Below are 24598 nucleotides of genomic sequence, written 5' to 3'. Positions count from 1 at the left end.
TGTTTCCTGGTGTTGGTGTGTGATGTTAGCTTCCTGTTTCCTGGTGTTGGTGTGTCCTGTTAGCTACCTGTTTCCTGGTGTTGGTGTGTGATGTTAGCTACCTGTTTCCTGGTGTTGGTGTGTCCTGTTAGCTACCTGTTTCCTGGTGTTGGTGTGTGATGTTAGCTACCTGTTTCCTGGTGTTGGTGTGTGATGTTAGCTACCTGTTTCCTGGTGTTGGTGTGTCCTGTTAGCTACCTGTTTCCTGGTGTTGGTGTGTGATGTTAGCTACCTGTTTCCTGGTGTTGGTGTGTGATGTTAGCTACCTGTTTCCTGGTGTTGGTGTGTGATGTTAGCTTCCTGTTTCCTGGTGTTGGTGTGTCCTGTTAGCTACCTGTTTCCTGGTGTTGGTGTGTGATGTAAGCTACCTGTTTCCTGGTGTTGGTGTGTGATGTTAGCTTCCTGTTTCCTGGTGTTGGTGTGTCCTGTTAGCTACCTGTTTCCTGGTGTTGGTGTGTGATGTTAGCTACCTGTTTCCTGGTGTTGGTGTGTGCTGTTAGCTACCTGTTTCCTGGTGTTGGTGTGTCCTGTTAGCTACCTGTTTCCTGGTGTTGGTGTGTGATGTTAGCTACCTGTTTCCTGGTGTTGGTGTGTCCTGTTAGCTACCTGTTTCCTGGTGTTGGTGTGTCCTGTTAGCTACCTGTTTCCTGGTGTTGGTGTGTCCTGTTAGCTACCTGTTTCCTGGTGTTGGTGTGTCCTGTTAGCTACCTGTTTCCTGGTGTTGGTGTGTCCTGTTAGCTACCTGTTTCCTGGTGTTGGTGTGTGATGTTAGCTACCTGTTTCCTGGTGTTGGTGTTGATGTTAGCTTCCTGTTTCCTGGTGTTGGTGTGTCCTGTTAGCTACCTGTTTCCTGGTGTTGGTGTGTGATGTTAGCTACCTGTTTCCTGGTGTTGGTGTGTGATGTTAGCTACCTGTTTCCTGGTGTTGGTGTGTGATGTTAGCTACCTGTTTCCTGGTGTTGGTGTGTGATGTTAGCTTCCTGTTTCCTGGTGTTGGTGTGTCCTGTTAGCTACCTGTTTCCTGGTGTTGGTGTGTGATGTTAGCTACCTGTTTCCTGGTGTTGGTGTGTCCTGTTAGCTACGTGTTTCCTGGTGTTGGTGTGTGATGTTAGCAACCTGTTTCCTGGTGTTGGTGTGTCCTGTTAGCTACCTGTTTCCTGGTGTTGGTGTGTCCTGTTAGCTACCTGTTTCCTGGTGTTGGTGTATCCTGTTAGCTACCTGTTTCCTGGTGTTGGTGTGTGATGTTAGCTACCTGTTTCCTGGTGTAGCCGTTGGTGTTGATGTTAGGTAGGTATCTCCTCCTTCCCAGTAGAGTCTGGACAAAACCCTTCTTCACACAGCTACGCACTGTCTCCTTCAGGAACCTATGGATACCTGGACACACACACAGTAAATCACTCACTCAGTAAATCACTCACAGTGAATCACACTCACTCACTCACTCACAGTAAAACACACACACAGTAAATCACACAGTAAATCACACACACAGTAAATCACTCACTCAGTAAATCACACACACAGTAAATCACACACAGTGAATCACACTCACTCACTCACAGTAAAACACACACACAGTAAATCACTCACAGTAAATCACTCACTCAGTAAATCACTCACACAGTAAATCACTCACACAGTAAATCGCTCTCAGTAAATCACTCACTCAGTAAATCACTCACTCAGTAAATCACTCACTCAGTAAATCACTCACTCAGTAAATCACACTCACAGTAAATCACACTCACAGTAAATCACACTCACAGTAAATCACACTCACAGTAAATCACTCACACAGTAAATCACTCACACAGTAAATCACTCACACAGTAAATCACTCACACAGTAAATCACTCACATAGTAAATCACTCACACAGTAAATCACTCACATAGTAAATCACTCACATAGTAAATCACTCCCAGTAAATCACTCCCAGTAAATCACTCCCAGCCAGCCAGATCAGTGTGTGTACCTGTGTATCGGTCCTTGAAGCTCTCGATATAAGCCCCTGCATCGTCCTCCTCTATCCCCATCTGCTCTCCCAGAGACTTGGCTCCCATCCCATATATTATACCATAACATATCTACACACACACACACACACACACACACACACACACACACACACACATAGACACACACACATAGACACACACACATAGACACACACACACATAGACACACACACACATAGACACACACACATAGACACACACACATAGACACACACACACACACACACACACACACACACACACACACACACACACACACACACACACACACACACACACACACACACACACACACACACACACACACACACACACACACACACACACACACACACACACACACACACACACACACACACACACACACACACACATAGACACACACACACACACACACACACACACACACACACACACACACACACACACACACACATAGACACACACACACACACACACACACACACACACACACACACACACACACACACACACACACACACACACATAGACACACACACACACACACACACACACACACACACACACACACACACACACACACACACACACACACACTATAATGAACAAACATCAAGTTGGAAACAAATGCAGTGTGTTACTGGGTAGCAGGAATTCTCCCTCGTGGGGACATTTCCCAGATTCCCACAATGGCTGCTTTGGGGTTATGTTGAATAGAAATACATTTTAGGTCCCCACAAGGACAGTAAAACTGTATCCTGTGTGTGTGTGTGTGTGTGTGTGTGTGTGTGTATATGTGAGTGGTGGTGTGTGTGTGTGTGTGTGTGTGTGTGTGTGTGTGTGTGTGTGTACCTGTTTAGCCTGTTGTCTCAGCTTGTCGTCTACAGTCTCCAGCTGAATGTTCTTCCATTCAGCAGCGATGCAGCGGAACACATCAGCTCCTCCATTCAACACCTGACACACATTTAGACAAGGTCAAAGTAGCATCACCAAGCTGTGTGTGTGTGTGTGTGTGTGTGTGTGTCTGTGTCTGCGTGTGTGTGTGTGTGTGTGTGCGTGTCTGCGTGTGTGTGTGTGTGTGCATGTGTGTGCGTGTGTGTGTGTCGGTGTCTGCGTGTGTGTATGTGCGTGACCTGTAGCAGACGTCTGTCCTTAGAGAGGTGAGCCAACACTCTGAGCTCCAGCTGGCAATAATCTGCTGCTAATACCATCCCTCCTGGAGAGAGGAGGGAGAGGAGAGGAGGGAGAGGGGGAGAGGAGAGGAGGGAGAGGGGAGAGGGGAGGGAGAGGGGGAGAGGAGAGGAGGGAGAGGGGGAGAGGAGAGGAGGGAGAGGGGAGGGAGAGGAGGGAGAGGAGAGGAGGGAGGGAGAGGAGGGAGAGGAGGGAGGGGGAGGGAGAGGAGGGAGGGAGAGGAGGGAGGGAGAGGAGGAGAGGAGGGAGAGGGAGGGAGAGGGGGAGAGAGGGGGAGAGGAGGGAGAGGGGGAGAGGAGAGGAGGGAGGGAGGGAGAGGAGAGGAGGGAGGGAGGGAGAGGAGGAGGGAGGGAGGGAGGGAGAGGGAGAGGAGAGGAGGGAGGGAGGGAGGAGGGAGAGGAGAGGAGGGAGAGGGGAGGGAGAGGAGGGAGGGGAGGAGAGGAGAGGAGAGGAGGGAGAGGGGGGAGAGGAGAGGAGGGAGAGGGGAGAGGAGAGGAGAGGAGGGAGAGGGGGGAGAGGGGAGGGAGAGGAGAGGAGGGAGGGGGAGGGAGAGGAGGGAGAGGGGGGAGGGAGAGGAGGTAGAGGAGAGGAGAGGGGAGGGAGGGGGAGGGAGAGGAGGGAGAGGAGGGGGAGAGGTGAGGGGGAGAGGTAAGGAGAGAGAGGAGAGGTAAGGAGAGAGAGGGGGGGGTAAGGAGAGAGAGAGAGAGATGGGGGAGAGGAGAAAGAGCGTGGGGGTGACCAGGGATGGGAGAGGGATGGATAGACAGAGGTAGGGGCAGAGTGGGGAGAGAGAAAGAGAGAGAGAAGGGGGAGGGGAGAGCAAGAGAGAAGGGGGAGAAAGAGAGGGAGCACGAGAGAGAGAGAGGGGGGAGGGAGAAAGAGAGAGGGACGGAGAGAGAGAGGGGGGAGGGAGAAAGAGAAGCATACCAATTAGGATCTGGCTAAAAATATTTGAATCAGTTATAGAACCCATTGCCCTTTATGGTTGTGAGGTCTGGGGTCCGCTCACCAAACCAAGAATTCACTAAAATGGGACAATCACCAAATTGAGACTGCATGCAGAATCCTGCAAAAATATCCTCCATGTACAACGTTAAACACCAAATAATGCATGTAGAGCAGAATTAGGCCGATACCCACTAATTATCAAAATCCATAAAAGAGCCGTTAAATTCTACAACCACCTAAAAGGAAGCGATTCCCAAACCTTCCATAACAAAGCCATCACCTACAGAGAGATGAACCTGGAGAAGAGTCCCCTAAGCAAGCTGGTCCTGGGGCTCTGTTCACAAACGCAAACAGACCCCACAGAGCCCCAGGACAGCAACACAATTAGACCCAACCAAATCATGAGAAAACAAAAAGATAATTACTTGACACATTGGAAAGAATTAACATAAAAACTGAGCTAACTAGAATGCTATTTGGACCTAAACAGAGAGAACACAGTGGCAGAATACCTGACCGCTGTGACTGACCTACATTTAAGATCTTTGACTATGTACAGACTCAGTGAGTATAGCCTTGCTATTGAGAAAGGTCGCCGTAGGCAGACCTGGCTCTCAAGAGAAGACAGGCTACGTGCAACACTGCCCACAAAATGAGGTGGAAACTGAGCTGCACTTCCTAACCTCCTGACAAATGTATGACCATATTAGAGACACATATTTCCCTCAGATTACACAGATCCACAAAGAATTAGAAAACTAAGCCAATAATAATAAACTCCCATGTCTATTGGCGTGAAATACCACAGTGTGCCATCACAGCAGCAAGATTTGTGACCTGTTGCCACAAGAAAAGGTCAACCAGTGAAGAACAAACACCATTGTAAATACAACCCATACTTATGCTTATTTATTTTCCCTTTTGTACTTTAACTATTTGCACATCGTTACAACACTGTATATAAACATAATATGACATTTGAAATGTCTTTATTCTTTTGGAACTTCTGTGAGTGTAATGTTTACTGTAAAACTTTTATTGTTTATTTCACTTTTGTTTATTATCTATTTCACTTGCTTTGTTAATGTTAACATATGTTTCCCATGCCGATAAAGGCTTTTACATTTTAAATTGAGAGAGGGAGGAGTGAAATTAGGAATAACCCTGACCCAAAGACTGTTTTAGCAGCACCATTGAGGCCTTTCACCATTTTGAAGTAGTCAACTGGATCGAAGAAATATTGCAGCTATTCAATACAACTTCGTTAATCCCCGAGGGGCAATTCGTTCAGGGATGACAGGGTGCTTCAAACAGGACAGACAGGCAGACGGACCGACAGAAGGACGGACGGACGGGCAGGCAGGCAGACACGCAGGCAGACAGACACGCAGGCAGACATGACATGGTACCATTAGTATAGACTCTCTGTGGCCTGGCAGTAAGCTGTCTGACATGGTACCATTAGTATAGACTCCCTGTGGCCTGGCAGTAAGCTGTCTGACATGGTACCATTAGTATAGACTCTCTGTGGCCTGGCAGTAAGCTGTCTGACATGGTACCATTAGTATAGACTCTCTGTGGCCTGTCTGACATGGTACCATTAGTATAGACTCTCTGTGGCGGCTGTCTGACATGGTACCATTAGTATAGACTCTCTGTGGCCTGTCTGACATGGTACCATTAGTATAGACTCTCTGTGGCCTGTCTGACATGGTACCATTAGTATAGACTCTCTGTGGCCTGTCTGACATGGTACCATTAGTATAGACTCTCTGTGGCCTGTCTGACATGGTACCATTAGTATAGACTCTCTGTGGCCTGTCTGACATGGTACCATTAGTATAGACTCTCTGTGGCGCTGTCTGACATGGTACCATTAGTATAGACTCTCTGTGGCCTGTCTGACATGGTACCATTAGTATAGACTCTCTGTGGCCTGTCTGACATGGTACCATTAGTATAGACTCTCTGTGGCCTGGTAGTAAGCTGTCTGACATGATACCATTAGTATAGACTCTCTGTGGCCTGGCAGTAAGCTGTCTGACATGGTACCATTAGTATAGACACTCTGTGGCCTGGCAGTAAGCTGTCTGACATGGTACCATTAGTATAGACTCTCTGTGGCCTGGTAGTAAGCTGTCTGACATGGTACCATTAGTATAGACTCTCTGTGGCCTGTCTGACATGGTACCATTAGTATAGACTCTCTGTGGCCTGTCTGACATGGTACCATTAGTATAGACTCTCTGTGGCCTGGTAGTAAGCTGTCTGACATGGTACCATTAGTATAGACTCTCTGTGGCCTGGCAGTAAGCTGTCTGACATGGTACCATTAGTATAGACTCTCTGTGGCCTGTCTGACATGGTACCATTAGTATAGACTCTCTGTGGCCTGTCTGACATGGTACCATTAGTATAGACTCTCTGTGGCCTGTCTGACATGGTACCATTAGTATAGACTCTGTGGCCTGTCTGACATGGTACCATTAGTATAGACTCTCTGTGGCCTGGCAGTAAGCTGTCTGACATGGTACCATTAGTATAGACTCTCTGTGGCCTGTCTGACATGGTACCATTAGTATAGACTCTCTGTGGCCTGTCTGACATGGTACCATTAGTATAGACTCTCTGTGGCCTGTCTGACATGGTACCATTAGTATAGACTCTCTGTGGCCTGTCTGACATGGTACCATTAGTATAGACTCTCTGTGGCCTGGCAGTAAGCTGTCTGACATGGTACCATTAGTATAGACTCTCTGTGGCCTGTCTGACATGGTACCATTAGTATAGACTCTCTGTGGCCTGTCTGACATGGTACCATTAGTATAGACTCTCTGTGGCCTGTCTGACATGGTACCATTAGTATAGACTCTCTGTGGCCTGGCAGTAAGCTGTCTGACATGGTACCATTAGTATAGACTCTCTGTGGCGCTGTCTGACATGGTACCATTAGTATAGACTCTCTGTGGCCGCTGTCTGACATGGTACCATTAGTATAGACTCTCTGTGGCCTGTCTGACATGGTACCATTAGTATAGACTCTCTGTGGCCTGTCTGACATGGTACCATTAGTATAGACTCTCTGTGGCCTGTCTGACATGGTACCATTAGTATAGACTCTCTGTGGCATCTGTCTGACATGGTACCATTAGTATAGACTCTCTGTGGCCTGTCTGACATGGTACCATTAGTATAGACTCTCTGTGGCCTGTCTGACATGGTACCATTAGTATAGACTCTCTGTGGCCTGTCTGACATGGTACCATTAGTATAGACTCTCTGTGGCCTGTCTGACATGGTACCATTAGTATAGACTCTCTGTGGCCTGTCTGACATGGTACCATTAGTATAGACTCTCTGTGGCCTGTCTGACATGGTACCATTAGTATAGACTCTCTGTGGCCTGTCTGACATGGTACCATTAGTATAGACTCTCTGTGGCCTGTCTGACATGGTACCATTAGTATAGACTCTCTGTGGCCTGTCTGACATGGTACCATTAGTATAGACTCTCTGTGGCCTGGCAGTTAAAACATCCATAATCCATGAGAAGGACATGGTTGAGATTGAACTAGGATGGCCGGCTGCATGGTGTTAAATGCAGACGGAGATGAGCTCTATGGTGTGAGGGGGAGGAGTTACCTGTGAAAGGTGTGAGGGGGAGGAGTTACCTGTGAAAGGTGTGAGGGGGAGGAGTTACCTGTGAAAGGTACAAAGGCGTGTCTCATGCTGACGGAGAAGGCCACGCCCCCTTCAGGAGGAGGAGGTCTGATCAGCCTGGAACGGCCCCTACTGAGAAGAACGAACACATATTTTTGGCACAGAACATCATTAGCTTATTCTGTGGATTGTTTTTAAGCACCCAGGCCCAGAGTCAGGAAGCACGACATCTGAGCAGTTCAGCAAATACCAAACAGCTGATTGTTGACTTGCGGCTGTCAGTGAGCATACAAATACAATTGTGGGTAAACAGTTTGGAAAGCAAACGGAAAGGCCTACTGAAAAGAGGAGAATATCATCTGTCCGTAGCTCCCAAAATTATTTCTCAACTCCAAACATTTAGCAAACAGCACCATTTAAGTAACCAGCCGGAGTATCTTGATTTGAGCCTGAGTGGACATTTGTTTGGGTGAGTCAGCGAGTGGACATTTGATTGGGTGAGTCAGCGAGTGGACATTTCATTGGGTGAGTCAGCGAGTGGACATTTCATTGGGTGAGTCAGCGAGTGGACATTTCATTGGGTGAGTCAGCGAGTGGACATTTCATTGGGTGAGTCAGCGAGTGGACATTTCATTGGGTGAGTCAGCGAGTGGACATTTCATTGGGTGAGTCAGCGAGTGGACATTTCATTGGGTGAGTCAGCGAGTGGACATTTCATTGGGTGAGTCAGCAAGTGGACATTTTAAATGATTTATACTTTTACTTTTGATACTTAAGTATATTTTATCAATTACATTTACTTTTGATAGTTAAATATATTTAGAACCAAATACTTTTAGACTTTTACTCCAGTAGTATTTTACTGGGTAACTTTCACTTGGGTAACTTTCTATTAAGGTATCTATACTTTTACTACAGTATGACTATTGGGTACTTTTCCCACTACTGGTTATTCCCACCCAGTCCGGCGGCCATCTTGTGAAGGTTAGGGTTAGTAGTTATAAATAGTTATTCCCACCCAGTCCGGCGGCCATCTTGTGTAGGTTAGGGTTAGTAGTTATAAATAGTTATTCCCACCCAGTCCGGCGGCCATCTTGTGAAGGTTAGGGTTAGTAGTTATAAATAGTTATTCCAACCCAGTCCGGCGGCCATCTTGTGAAGGTTAGGGTTAGTAGTTATAAATAGTTATTCCAACCCAGTCCGGCGGCCATCTTGTGAAGGTTAGGGTTAGTAGTTATAAATAGTTATTCCAACCCTGTCCGGCGGCCATCTTGTGAAGGTTGGGGTTAGTAGTTATAAATAGTTATTCCCACCCAGTCCGGCGGCCATCTTGTGAGGGCGGGCTCTCCTCCACCACAGAGGCCATCTGGATCTCAAAGTCCTTCGGAACGTTCTGGATGTTTGGCTCTGTGAAGCTCACTCTGCCTGTGGACAGACACGAATCCATCACAACATACACAAGCAGACTGATGTATAAATAATTAGTGTGTACACTACACTACACTATGCTACGCAACACTACATTACGCTACGCAACACTACGCTACGCTACACTACATTACGCTACGCTACACTACATTACGCTACACTACACTACGCTACACTACATTACGCTACGCTACACTACATTACGCTACGCTACACTACACTATGCTACACTACATTACGCTACGCCACGCTACGCTACATTACACTACATTACATTGTAGTCATCCATCAGTACATTCATCTCCAGATAGATAACCTGTAGCAGGGGGTGTTACCTGTAGCAGTGTGTGTTACCTGTAGCAGGGTGTTACCTGTAGCAGTGTGTGTCTGGGAGACGGGGTGTTACCTGTAGCAGTGTGTGTGTGTTACCTGTAGCAGTGTGTGTCTGGGCGACGGGGTGTTACCTGTAGTAGTGTGTTACCTGTAGTAGTGTGTTACCTGTAGTAGTGTGTGTTACCTGTAGCAGTGTGTGTTACCTGTAGCAGGGTGTTACCTGTAGCAGTGTGTGTCTGGGCGACGGGGTGTTACCTGTAGCAGTGTGTTACCTGTAGCAGTGTGTGTGTGTGTTACCTGTAGCAGTGTGTGTCTGGGCGACGGGGTGTTACCTGTAGTAGTGTGTTACCTGTAGTAGTGTGTGTTACCTGTATCAGTGTGTGTCTGGGAGACGGGGTGTTACCTGTAGCAGTGTGTTACCTGTAGCAGTGTGTGTGAGTGTTACCTGTAGCAGTGTGTGTCTGGGAGACGGGGTGTTACCTGTAGCAGTGTGTTACCTGTAGCAGTGTGTGTTACCTGTAGCAGGGTGTTACCTGTAGCAGTGTGTGTCTGGGAGACGGGGTGTTACCTGTAGCAGTGTGTGTCTGGGCGACGGGGTGTTACCTGTAGCAGTGTGTGTGTTACCTGTAGCAGGGTGTTACCTGTAGCAGTGTGTGTCTGGGAGACGGGGTGTTACCTGTAGCAGGGTGTTACCTGTAGCAGTGTGTTACCTGTAGCAGTGTGTGTGTGTGTGTTACCTGTAGCAGTGGGTGTTACCTGTAGCAGTGGGTGTTACCTGTAGCAGTGGGTGTTACCTGTAGCAGTGGGTTACCTGTAGCAGTGGGTTACCTGTAGCAGGGTGTTACCTGTAGCAGTGTGTGTGTGTGTGTTACCTGTAGCAGTGGGTGTTACCTGTAGCAGTGGGTTACCTGTAGCAGTGGGTTACCTGTAGCAGTGTGTTACCTGTAGCAGTGTGTGTGTGTGTGTTACCTGTAGCAGTGGGTGTTACCTGTAGCAGTGGGTGTTACCTGTAGCAGTGGGTGTTACCTGTAGCAGTGGGTTACCTGTAGCAGTGGGTTACCTGTAGCAGTGTGTTACCTGTAGCAGTGTGTGTCTGGGCGACGGGGTGTTACCTGTAGCAGTGTGTTACCTGTAGCAGTGTGTTACCTGTAGCAGGGTGTTACCTGTAGCAGTGTGTTACCTGTAGTAGGGTGTTACCTGTAGCAGTGTGTGTCTGTGTTACCTGTAGCAGGGTGTGTCTGGGAGACGGGGTGTTACCTGTAGCAGTGTGTGTGTGTGTTACCTGTAGTAGTGTGTGTGTGTGTTACCTGTAGCAGGGTGTTACCTGTAGCAGTGTGTTACCTGTAGCAGTGTGTGTCTGTGTTACCTGTAGCAGTGTGTTACCTGTAGCAGTGTGTTACCTGTAGCAGTGTGTGTCTGGGCGACGGGGTGTTACCTGTAGCAGTGTGTGTGTGTTACCTGTAGCAGTGTGTGTCTGGGCGACGGGGTGTTACCTGTAGTAGTGTGTTACCTGTAGTAGTGTGTGTTACCTGTATCAGTGTGTGTCTGGGAGACGGGGTGTTACCTGTAGCAGTGTGTTACCTGTAGCAGTGTGTGTGAGTGTTACCTGTAGCAGTGTGTGTCTGGGAGACGGGGTGTTACCTGTAGCAGTGTGTTACCTGTAGCAGTGTGTGTGTGTTACCTGTAGCAGTGTGTGTCTGGGCGACGGGGTGTTACCTGTAGCAGTGTGTGTGTGTGTTACCTGTAGCAGTGTGTTACCTGTAGCAGTGTGTGTGTGTGTTACCTGTAGCAGTGTGTTACCTGTAGCAGTGTGTGTGTGTGTTACCTGTAGCAGTGTGTTACCTGTAGCAGTGTGTGTGTGTGTGTTACCTGTAGCAGTGTGTGTCTGGGAGACGGGGTGTTACCTGTAGCAGTGTGTGTGTGTGTTACCTGTAGCAGTGTGTGTCTGGGAGACGGGGTGTTACCTGTAGCAGTGTGTGTGTGTGTTACCTGTAGCAGGGTGTGTGTTACCTGTAGCAGGGTGTTTGTTACCTGTAGCAGTGTGTGTCTGGGCGACGGGGTGTTACCTGTAGCAGGGTGTTACCTGTAGCAGTGTGTTACCTGTAGTAGGGTGTTACCTGTAGCAGTGTGTGTGTGTGTTACCTGTAGCAGTGTGTGTCTGGGAGACGGGGTGTTACCTGTAGCAGTGTGTTACCTGTAGCAGTGTGTGTGTGTGTTACCTGTAGCAGTGTGTTACCTGTAGCAGTGTGTTACCTGTAGCAGTGTGTTACCTGTAGCAGTGTGTGTGTGTGTGTTACCTGTAGCAGTGTGTGTGTGTGTTACCTGTAGCAGTGTGTTACCTGTAGCAGTGTGTGTGTGTGTTACCTGTAGCAGTGTGTGTGTGTGTTACCTGTAGCAGTGTGTTACCTGTAGCAGTGTGTGTGTGTGTGTTACCTGTAGCAGTGTGTGTGGGCGGTGTGTTACCTGTAGCAGTGTGTTACCTGTAGCAGTGTGTGTGTGTGTGTTACCTGTAGCAGTGTGTGTGTGTGTTACCTGTAGCAGTGTGTGTCTGGGCGATGGGGTGTATTCTATCCATCACCAGCAGGGGGTGATGTCGTCTCTCTCTCTGCAGGGGAAACACCACCGTTGTCAAGGCGTTGGAGATCCTCCTCCACTCCAGAATCACCCCCGGCAACGGGTGGAGGGAACTGAGCTTCGCCAGGATGTCCTGATGACGTCACCTTTTTAATTCACGTGTGATGTCACAGAGCAGGACCAATAACGTCACAGTGTGTGTCTGTGTTATACCTTGGTGGTACTGAACGGTTTCCCTGTTCCTCTCCTGCTGTACCCCAGGGTCTTCTTACTACCCCTCACCCCACTCAGATCACAGCCTGGAGGCAGGCGCAGCTCACGGAACAACACCTGACACACACACACAGACAGACAGACAGACAGACAGACAGACAGACAGACAGACAGACAGACAGACAGACAGACAGACAGACAGACAGACAGACAGACAGACAGACAGACAGACAGACAGACAGACAGACAGACAGACAGACAGAGACAGAGACAGAGCCTTAGAACATTAATGCAACAGAGATGTTGTGGTAACCTTGATGATAGTTGCCTAGTAACCCTGAAGACCTGGTCAAGACCTTGGCGATAGTCACAACAAATATATGAAATGTCCGGTGGTCCGGAGGAGGTTTTGGGGAAGTAGTGTCCCTCCCTACCTGTGCCACATCGTCGCTGCTAGTCAGAGAGAAGTTGTGTCCAGCGAGGCTGTAGGCCTGCGACTCCAGAGATGACAGCTTGGTCTGCATCACGTGTTTCTGCCTGTCACATTCCTCCCAGCTGAAGCCAATCCCATTCAGCTCTAGCAGCGCCAAGCACACCTGGGACCGCATCTCCACACCGCGAAACACATCTACACACACAGAGAGGACAGACACCGCAGACAGAGAGAGAGAGGACAGACACCGCAGACAGAGACAGAGAGGACAGACACCGCAGACAGAGAGAGAGGACAGACACCGCAGACAGAGAGAGAGAGGACAGACACCGCAGACAGAGACAGAGAGGACAGACACCGCAGACAGAGAGAGAGAGGACAGACACCGCAGACAGAGACAGAGAGGACAGACACCGCAGACAGAGAGAGAGAGGACAGACACCGCAGACAGAGACAGAGAGGACAGACACCGCAGACAGACAGAGAGGACAGACACCGCAGACAGAGAGAGAGGACAGACACCGCAGACAGAGACAGAGAGGACAGACACCGAAGACAGCAGAGAGAGGACAGACACCGCAGACAGAGACAGAGAGGACAGACACCGCAGACAGACAGAGAGGACAGACACCGCAGACAGAGAGAGAGGACAGACACCGCAGACAGAGAGAGAGGACAGACACCGCAGACAGACAGAGAGGACAGACACCGCAGACAGACAGAGAGGACAGAGAGAGAGGACAGACACCGCAGACAGAGAGAGGACAGACACCGCAGACAGACGCCGCAGACAGAGAGGACAGACACCGCAGACAGACACCGCAGACAGAGAGAGAGGACAGACACCGCAGACAGACACCGCAGACAGAGGACAGACACCGCAGACAGAGAGAGAGAGACAGACACCGCAGACAGACACCGCAGACAGAGAGGACAGATACCGCAGACAGACAGAGAGGACAGACACCGCAGACAGAGAGGACAGACACCGCAGACAGACACAGAATGATAAAAAATTGCTAAGTGAGACAGACATGGTAGAAGTCCGTCTGTATGTGAGTTCCTCACCTACCAGTCCATCTGTATGTGAGTTCCTTACCTATCAGTCCATCTGTATGTGAGTTCCTTACCTATCAGTCCATCTGTATGTGAGTTCCTTACCTATCAGTCCATCTGTATGTGAGTTCCTTACCTACCAGTCCATCTGTATGTGAGTTCCTTACCTATCAGTCCATCTGTATGTGAGTTCCTTACCTATCAGTCCGCCTGTATGTGAGTTCCTTACCTACCAGTCCATCTGTATGTGAGTTCCTTACCTATCAGTCCATCTGTATGTGAGTTCCTTACCTATCAGTCCATCTGTATGTGAGTTCCTTACCTATCAGTCCATCTGTATGTGAGTTCCTTACCTATCAGTCCGTCTGTATGTGTGTTCCTTACCTATCAGTCCATCTGTATGTGAGTTCCTTACCTATCAGTCCATCTGTATGTGAGTTCCTTATCTATCAGTCCATCTGTATGTGAGTTCCTTACCTATCAGTCCATCTGTATGTGAGTTCCTTACCTACCAGTCCATCTGTATGTGTGTTCCTTACCTATCAGTCCATCTGTATGTGAGTTCCTTACCTATCAGTCCATCTGTATGTGAGTTCCTTACCTATCAGTCCATCTGTATGTGAGTTCCTTACCTATCAGTCCATCTGTATGTGTGTTCCTTACCTATCAGTCCATCTGTATGTGAGTTCCTTACCTATCAGTCCATCTGTATGTGTGTTCCTTACCTATCAGTCCATCTGTATGTGTGTTCCTTACCTACCAGTCCATCTGTATGTGAGTTCCTTACCTATCAGTCCATCTGTATGTGTGTTCCTTACCTATCAGTCCATCTGTATGTGTGTTCCTTACCTACCAGTCCATCTGTATGTGAGTTCCTTACCTATCAGTCCATCTGTATGTGAGTTCCTTACCTATCAGTCCATCTGTATGTGAGTTCCTTACCTATCAGTCCATCTGTATGTGAGTTCCTTACCTATCAGTCCATCTGTATGTGAGTTCCTTACCTACCAGTCCATCTGTATGTGAGTTCCTTACCTATCAGTCCATCTGTATGTGTGTTCCTTACCTATCAGTCCATCTGTATGTGTGTTCCTTACCTACCAGTCCATCTGTATGTGAGTTCCTTACCTATCAGTCCGTCTGTATGTGAGTTCCTTACCTACCAGTCCGTCTGTATGTGAGTTCCTTACCTATCAGTCCATCTGTATGTGAGTTCCTTACCTATCAGTCCATCTGTATGTGAGTTCCTTACCTATCAGTCCATCTGTATGTGAGTTCCTTACCTACCAGTCCATCTGTATGTGAGTTCCTTACCTACCAGTCCATCTGTATGTGAGTTCCTTACCCATCAGTCCATCTGTATGTGAGTTCCTTACCTATCAGTCCATCTGTATGCGAGTTCCTTACCTATCAGTCCGTCTTTCTCCAGCAGGGCAGTGAGGTGACGCATGGTGCTGTGTATGAGCACGCTGTCTATGGCAGCCCGTAGGCGGGGGGAGGGGGAGTGTCCATCCAGTAGCGGTAGAACCGACGGACAGTAGCAGGTCACCATGTTGGTTAGAGTTCTCTCCTCACTACCCGGGTCCAGCAGCCAAGACGCCACCTAAACACACACACACAGATACACACACACACACACACACAGAGACACAGACACAGACACACACACACACACACACACACACACACACACACACAGATAGACACACACACAGATAGACACACACACGACACACACACACACACACACACACACACACACACACACACACACACACACACACACACACACACACACACACACACAGATAGACACACACACACAGATAGATAGACACACACACACAGATAAAACTCCACCTACACAGCTTGTATATAAATGTGTAAATGTATATACATGTCTGTGTGTGTGTGTGTCTATCTATCTGTGTGTGTGTATCAGTGTGTGTGTGTGTGTGTGTGTGTGTGTGTGTGTGTGTGTGTGTGTGTGTGTGTGTCTGTGTGTCTCTCTCTGTGTGTGTGTGTGTGTGTGTGTGTGTGTGTGTCTATCTATCTGTGTGTGTGTGTGTGTGTGTGTGTGTGTGTGTGTGTGTGTGTGTGTCTCTATCTATCTGTGTGTGTGTGTGTGTGTGTGTACCTTCAGGTCTTCACAGGGTCCTTCCAGGGAGATACCATAGCTCAGCACCAGAGTCTTGTACACCTGGATGATGTCATAAGTCATGACCACACCCCTTGCCCCGTCGGCCAATGACTTACTCAGACAGGCTCTCATCTGCTCCACCCTCTCTCCAACTGGCAAATCAGCAGCCAGCGGGGGCGGGGCCAGACTGGAGCTCATCTCTGTGGGACAGTAATTCCATGTTCATGACATGTCAGAGTGAAAACAGAAGTTGGATTCAGTTACCTCAGAAAGCCAGTACAGCTATCCCAAAGAAACAATACAGTTCAAAACCCACATAAATAGATCGTTGTAGTTAACTGCTGGAATTATAACTTGGAGGACCGTTACTATGACAGAGAGAGAGAGAGAGTGGGTGGGTGTGTGTGTGTGTGTGTGTACCGCTGTCCTGTTGTAGTGAAATGTTGTGTGTGTGTGTGTGTATGTGTGTGTGTACCGCTGTCCTGTCGTAGTGAAATGTTGTGTGTGTGTGTGTGTGTGTACCGCTGTCCTGTCGTAGTGAAATGTTGTGTGTGTGTATGTGTGTGTGTGTGTGTGTATGTATGTATGTATGTATGTATGTGTGTGTGTGTACCGCTGTCCTGTCGTAGTGAAATGTTGTGTGTGTATGTATGTATGTATGTATGTATGTATGTATGTATGTATGTATGTATGTATGTATGTATGTATGTATGTATGTATGTATGTATGTATGTATGTATGTATGTATGTACGTACGTATGTATGTATGTATGTGTGTGTGTATGTGTGTGTGTGTGTGTGCGTACCTGTACTCTGCTGCTGCGGTAGTAGTGATATGTAGTAAGAGTCTGTCTCTCCCCAGCAGACAGCCAGTCCTGTTAACACCACACTTCCTGTGGAACACCGGGAAAGACCTACAAACATCACAGAAACATGAATAACTAAGACTCAATCACAGAAACATGAATACATGAATGTTATAGGTTTACATGTTCACCAACATCCTGTTATAGGTTTACATGCTCACCAACATCCTGTTATAGGTTTACATGCTCACCAACATCCTGTTATAGGTTTACATGTTCACCAACATCCTGTTATAGGTTTACATGTTCACCAACATCCTGTTATAGGTTTACATGTTCACCAACATCCTGTTATAGGTTTACATGTTCACCAACATCCTGTTATAGGTTTACATGTTCACCAACATCCTGTTATAAGTTTACATGCTCACCAACATCCTGTTATAGGTTTACATGTTCACCAACATCCTGTTATAGGTTTACATGCTCACCAACATCCTGTTATAGGTTTACATGTTCACCAACATCCTGTTATAGGTTTACATGTTCACCAACATCCTGTTATAGGTTTACATGTTCACCAACATCCTGTTATAGGTTTACATGTTCACCAACATCCTGTTATAGGTTTACATGCTCACCAACATCCTGTTATAGGTTTACATGTTCACCAACATCCTGTTATAGGTTTACATGTTCACCAACATCCTGTTATAGGTTTACATGCTCACCAACATCCTGTTATAGGTTTACATGTTCACCAACATCCTGTTATAGGTTTACATGCTCACCAACATCCTGTTATAGGTCTACATGTTCACCAACATCCTGTTATAGGTTTACATGCTCACCAACATCCTGTTATAGGTTTACATGTTCACCAACATCCTGTTATAGGTTTACATGCTCACCAACATCCTGTTATAGGTCTACATGTTCACCAACATCCTGTTATAGGTTTACATGCTCACCAACATCCTGTTATAGGTTTACATACACACCAACATCCTGTTATAGGTTTACATGTTCACCAACATCCTGTTATAGGTTTACATGTTCACCAACATCCTGTTATAGGTTTACATGTTCACCAACATCCTGTTATAGGTTTACATGCTCACCAACATCCTGTTATAGGTTTACATACACACCAACATCCTGTTATAGGTTTACATGTTCACCAACATCCTGTTATAGGTTTACATGTTCACCAACATCCTGTTATAGGTTTACATACACACCAACATCCTGTTATAGGTTTACATGTTCACCAACATCCTGTTATAGGTTTACATGCACACCAACATCCTGTTATAGGTTTACATGCTCACCAACATCCTGTTATAGGTTTACATACACACCAACATCCTGTTATAGGTTTACATGTTCACCAACATCCTGTTATAGGTTTACATGTTCACCAACATCCTGTTATAGGTTTACATGTTCACCAACATCCTGTTATAGGTTTACATGTTCACCAACATCCTGTTATAGGTTTACATGTTCACCAACATCCTGTTATAGGTTTACATGTTCACCAACATCCTGTTATAGGTTTACATGTTCACCAACATCCTGTTATAGGTTTACATGTTCAGCAACATCCTGTTATAGGTTTACACGTTCACCAACATCCTGTTATAGGTTTACATGTTCAGCAACATCCTGTTATAGGTTTACATGTTCACCAACATCCTGTTATAGGTTTACATGTTCACCAACATCCTGTTATAGGTTTACATGTTCACCAACATCCTGTTATAGGTTTACATGTTCACCAACATCCTGTTATAGGTTTACATGGTCACCAACATCCTGTTATAAGTTTACATGCTCACCAACATCCTGTTATAGGTTTACATGTTCACCAACATCCTGTTATAGGTTTACATGTTCACCAACATCCTGTTATAGGTTTACATGTTCACCAACATCCTGTTATAGGTTTACATGGTCACCAACATCCTGTTATAGGTTTACATACACACCAACATCCTGTTATAGGTTTACATGTTCACCAACATCCTGTTATAGGTTTACATGTTCACCAACATCCTGTTATAGGTTTACACGTTCACCAACATCCTGTTATAGGTTTACATGCTCACCAACATCCTGTTATAGGTTTACATGCTCACCAACATCCTGTTATAGGTTTACATGTTCACCAACATCCTGTTATAGGTTTACATGCTCACCAACATCCTGTTATAGGTTTACATGTTCACCAACATCCTGTTATAGGTTTACATGCTCACCAACATCCTGTTATAGGTTTACATGCTCACCAACATCCTGTTATAGGTTTACATGCTCACCAACATCCTGTTATAGGTTTACATGCTCACCAACATCCTGTTATAGGTTTACATGCTCACCAACATCCTGTTATAGGTTTACATGTTCACCAACATCCTGTTATAGGTTTACATGCTCACCAACATCCTGTTATAGGTTTACATGCTCACCAACATCCTGTTATAGGTTTACATGCTCACCAACATCCTGTTATAGGTTTACATGCTCACCAACATCCTGTTATAGGTTTACATGCTCACCAACATCCTGTTATAGGTTTACATGCTCACCAACATCCTGTTATAGGTTTACATGCTCACCAACATCCTGTTATAGGTTTACATGCTCACCAACATCCTGTTATAGGTTTACATGTTCACCAACATCCTGTTATAGGTTTACATGTTCACCAACATCCTGTTATTAATGAGGATACTCAAGTATTCTGTTTTTACTGGACACGTATAAACATCATATCCCCGATTACAATAACCTGTAAAAGCTATGTGAAACCCGGGTAAGATGCCTGGGAAATGCTGGTGTTAGACGGGATACTGTGGCATGTCAACATGTAATCCATTTTACTGTTGTTTTCACGGTCTGCTCTGGCTCCGTTTCACATATCATGGGTGACGATGTTTTCATCTGATTGTCGTATTATAATTTCCGACATTTGGGAGGACATTATTATAATTTCTGACATTTGATAGGCCATATTATAATTTCAGACATTTGATAGGCCATATTATAATTTCAGACATTTGATTGGCTATTATTATAATTTCAGACATTTGATAGGCCATATTATAATTTCAGACATTTGATAGGCCATATTATAATTTCAGACATTTGATAGGCTATTATTATAATTTCAGACATTTGATAGGCCATATTATAATTTCAGACATTTGATAGGCTATTATTATAATTTCAGACATTTGATAGGCTATTATTATAATTTCAGACATTTGGCCAGACGGAAGCCACTCCTCAGAAAAAGGCACATGACAGCCCGCTTGGAGTTGGTATTCTGTTGTATTCGGCGCATGTGACAAACACAACTTGATTTGATTTGACATTGCAAATGAACAACTTCAGACTGGTTTGCCAGAAATACGTGGGGAGGGGGGGGCATTACAGCCACTCAATAGGGCCTCCGCAAGGAAATTGTAGCCCTGGTGTGTGTGTGAGTGTGTGTGTGAGTGTGTGCGACTGTGCGTGTGAGAGTGTGTGTGTGTGAGTGTGTGTAGTTACCTCTCATCTGCCTCCCTCCAGTCCCTCCGTCTCCTCCGTCTCCTATCGTTCGACAGACAGGAACGAGGGAATACCTCTCCTTCCTCCTCCATTCCTCTATAAAGGTGTAGAACAGTGTTCTGTCGCTCGCCACGTCTATGATGGCCAGCCCACCGCTAGGGCTGCTGGGAGAGAGAGATGCATCCTGGGAGAGCTGGAGGGTGAAGCCCTCGTCAGTCAGAGATGGGGGGGAGGAGGGGACAGGAGGAGAGTCTAGCAACGTTTTGGGTTGAGGGGCTGGTTTGGTGTCTGGTTTAGGGGCTGAGTGAGAGTGTGTGTGCGTTTTGAGATTTGGTTTCAGGGACTGGGGACCAACAGAGACTGCTGGTTGATCAGGGAGGCGGGTGGAGTGAGCTGATTGGTGGATGGGTCGAGGGGTGGGGGTTGAATGGTTGAGAGGATGGGAAATAAGAGTTGGTTGGTTGAGAGTTCTGGTGGTGAGAGGTGATTGGTGGATCGTCCTCGTGGCGTGAGGTGATTGGACAGAGGAGGTGGTCAGTTTGACGGTTTCTGGAGTTGGGGGGATGAGGTCCCCGTGAGCCCCACCTAATCTCCCCTCTTCTCTCTCCCCAATTTGTCCCCCTGTCTCCCCCCATCTCACGTTGTTCTCTCCCGTCTCCCCTCGTCTCTCCCCCTCTTTCTCCCCCAGTTGTCCCTCTGTCTCTCTGTCCTCATCGGCATGTACCAGTGGTGTTAGACCAGTCAGACCAGTCAGACCAGTCAAACTGTCCTCTGTCTCTCTGTGCTCAGCATGTACCAGTGGTGTTAGACCAGTCAGACCAGTCAAACTGTCCTCTGTCTCTCTGTGCTCAGCATGTACCAGTGGTGTTAGACCAGTCAGACCAGTCAAACTGTCCTCTGTCTCTCTGTGCTCAGCATGTACCAGTGGTGTTAGACCAGTCAGACCAGTCAAACTGTCCTCTGTGTCCTGTTTGTCAACAGCTGTGTGTGTGAGTGTGTGAGCTGGTTGCAGCAGAGGGTGCTGGGACGGCTGGTCAGACATACTAGGCCAACGATCAAAGATGTCCTGGAGTCCAGGGCTGCAGTGGAGGGAGGATTCAGACTCTGTCCTCTTCTCTCTCTCCTCCTCTCTCTCTCTCTTTCGGTTTTCCTCTCTCACTCCATCTCTCTGTGATGCAGGTCTTTTAAACAGCCTGCTCTCACACACTGCAACACCTCTCCCTCCATCTCGCTCCTTCTCAATCCCTCCATCTCTCTCCTTCTCAATCCTTCCATCTCTCTCCTTCTCAATCCCTCCATCTCTCTCCTTCTCAATCCCTCCATCTCTCTCCTTCTCAATCCCTCCATCTCTCTCCTTCTCAATCCCTCCATCTCTCTCCTTCTCAACCCTTCCATCTCTCTCCTTCTCAATCCTTCCATCTCTCTCCTTCTCAATCCCTCCATCTCTCTCCTTCTCAATCCTTCCATCTCTCTCCTTCTCAATCCTTCCATCTCTCTCCTTCTCAATCCCTCCATCTCTCTCCTTCTCAATCCCTCCATCTCTCTCCTTCTCAATCCCTCCATCTCTCTCCTTCTCAATCCCTCCATCTCTCTCCTTCTCAATCCTTCCATCTCTCTCCTTCTCAATCCCTCCATCTCTCTCCTTCTCAATCCTTCCATCTCTCTCCTTCTCAATCCTTCCATCTCTCTCCTTCTCAATCCCTCCATCTCTCTCCTTCTCAATCCTTCCATCTCTCTCCTTCTCAATCCTTCCATCTCTCTCCTTCTCAATCCCTCCATCTCCTCCTTCTTCTCCGCTGTGATTGTGTTCCGGTCGCTCCGTCAAACACTGGACATGCGTTTTTTCCGGACCGTGAACGTCTGTCTGACCATTGCTGTGGTCAGGTCGGGGTCTGTCTGTCTGACCGCAGTCTTGTTCGTGTTGCAGTCCCGACGTGTGTCTCAGCAGGCTCCGCCTCTCCAGGAAGTGCTCTCCAACCAGCAGAGAGTCGCCCCACTCTGATAGGTTGAAGGACGACTCGCCCCATTGGACGGCCTCCTGTTCCTCTGCCTCCTGATTGGCTATGAGCCCGCTGCGTTGCCGCTGCTGGTTGGACAGGAGACTCATCTCCATGACAACAGGCCCCTCCTCCTTCTCTTCCTCTGATTGGTGAGAGTCGTGGCTAAGCCCAGCCAATAAGGAGCTGTCGTACAGGCTGTCGAATAGGAAGCTGCTACTGCCGTTTAGACTGTTCTCATTGGTCACTGAGGAGCGGTGTGCGCTAGGGGGTGGGATGGGTATCATCATCATCATCGTCATCATCATCATTATCGCCTGCCAAGATCTGGAGAGGAAGAGTACACCATCATCATCATCACCATCATCACCACCACCATCATCATCATTACCATCACCATCATCACCATCCCCACCACCATCACCACTACCATCACCATTACCATCACCACTACCATCACCACTACCACCATCATCACCACTACCATCACCACCACCATCACCACTACCATCACCACTACCATCACCATCATCATCACCATCATTACTAACACCATTACCAACATCACCACCACCACCATCATCACCACCACCACCATCATCACCATCACCACCATCATCACCATCACCACCACCATCATTACCACCACCACCATCATCACCATCATCACCACCACTAACACCATCCCCACCACCACCATCACCATCACCACCATCATCACCACCACCACCATCATCACCATCACCACCACCATCATTACCATCACTAACACCATCACCACCAACACCATCACCACCACCATCACCACTACCATCACCACCACCACCACCACCATCATTACCATCACTAACACCATCATCACCATCCCCACCACCATCACCACTACCATCACCACCACCACCACCACTATCACCACCATCACCATCATCATCACCACTACCATCATCACCACCACCACTACCATCATCACCACCACCACTACCATCATCATCACCACTACCATCATCACCACCACTACCATTATCACCACTACCATCATCACCACCACCACTACCATCATCACCACCACTACCATTATCACCACCACCACCACCACCACTACCATCATCACCACCACTACCATTATCACCACCACCACTACCATCATCACCACCACTACCATTATCACCACCACCAACACCATCACCACCACTACCATCATCACCACCACCAACACCATCACCACCACTACCATTATCACCACCACCACTAACATCACCACCACCACTACCATCATCACCACTACCACCATCATCATCACCACTACCATCATCACCACCACTACCATTATCACCACTACCATCATCACCACCACCACTACCATCATCATCACCACTACCATCATCACCACCACTACCATTATCACCACCACCACTACCATCATCATCACCACTACCATTATCACCACCACCACCACCAACACCATCACCACCATCACCACTACCACCATCATCAGCACCACCACCACCATCATCACCACCATTAACACCATCACTAACACCATCACTATCATCACCACTACCATCACCACCATCATCACCACTACCATCATCACCATCACTACTACCATCACTACTACCATCACCACCACCATCATCACCACCACCATCATCATCATCACCACCATCACCACTACCACCACCATCATCACCACCATCACCACTACCATCACCACTACCATCATCACCATCACTACTACCATCACCACCACCATCATCACCACCACCATCATCATCATCACACCACCATCACCACTACCACCACCATCATCACCACCATCACCACCACCAATACCATCCCCATCACCCCCACCATCACCACCACCCCCACCACCATCCCCACCCCCATCACCCCCACCACCATCCCCACCACCACCCCCACCATCACCCCCACCACCCCCATCACCATCACCACCACCCCCATCATCACCACTACCTGGTCGTCGAGGATCTGTTCCATCTGGCTGTCAGTCAGAGAGAAGTTGTATCTGGGCGCAGCGTCGTCATGGGAACCATAGGTATGGGGGTTGCCATGGATACTGTAGACTGGTGAGGGGTTCGGTGGGTTAACGTCGTTGGATTTCTCCTCTCCAACTTTCTCCCTCCTTCCTCTCTCCTCCTCTCCACCCGTCTCCCTCCTTCCTCTCTCCTCCTCTCCACCCGTCTCCCTCCTTCCTCTCCCCTCCTCT

The 24598-nt window shown here is 47.6% G+C and overlaps 1 protein-coding gene across 1 annotated transcript in view; it reads right to left on the bottom strand.

The window, feature by feature from the left end:
* Positions 1-24598, bottom strand: part of polq (polymerase (DNA directed), theta) — a 115328-nt gene that overhangs the window by 24888 nt on the left and 65842 nt on the right. Inside the window, exons 21-34 of the mRNA XM_045688921.1 lie at positions 22209-22698; positions 20375-21794; positions 16820-16927; positions 16011-16213; positions 15281-15476; positions 12819-13012; positions 12385-12501; positions 12130-12304; positions 9150-9261; positions 7877-7968; positions 3171-3253; positions 2890-2991; positions 2013-2124; positions 1291-1412 (exon numbers count right to left, since the gene is read on the bottom strand). Of these exons, the coding sequence (XP_045544877.1) occupies positions 1291-1412; positions 2013-2124; positions 2890-2991; positions 3171-3253; positions 7877-7968; positions 9150-9261; positions 12130-12304; positions 12385-12501; positions 12819-13012; positions 15281-15476; positions 16011-16213; positions 16820-16927; positions 20375-21794; positions 22209-22698 (3526 nt within the window). The remainder of the gene's footprint in view (positions 1-1290; positions 1413-2012; positions 2125-2889; positions 2992-3170; positions 3254-7876; positions 7969-9149; positions 9262-12129; positions 12305-12384; positions 12502-12818; positions 13013-15280; positions 15477-16010; positions 16214-16819; positions 16928-20374; positions 21795-22208; positions 22699-24598) is intronic.

The sequence above is a fragment of the Salmo salar genome, chromosome ssa11, assembly GCF_905237065.1.
Source record: "Salmo salar chromosome ssa11, Ssal_v3.1, whole genome shotgun sequence".
In the NCBI taxonomy this organism is placed as follows: domain Eukaryota; kingdom Metazoa; phylum Chordata; class Actinopteri; order Salmoniformes; family Salmonidae; genus Salmo; species Salmo salar.
Note: the sequence above shows the minus strand (reverse complement) of the source record. Positions and strands in the feature narration are given on the sequence as shown.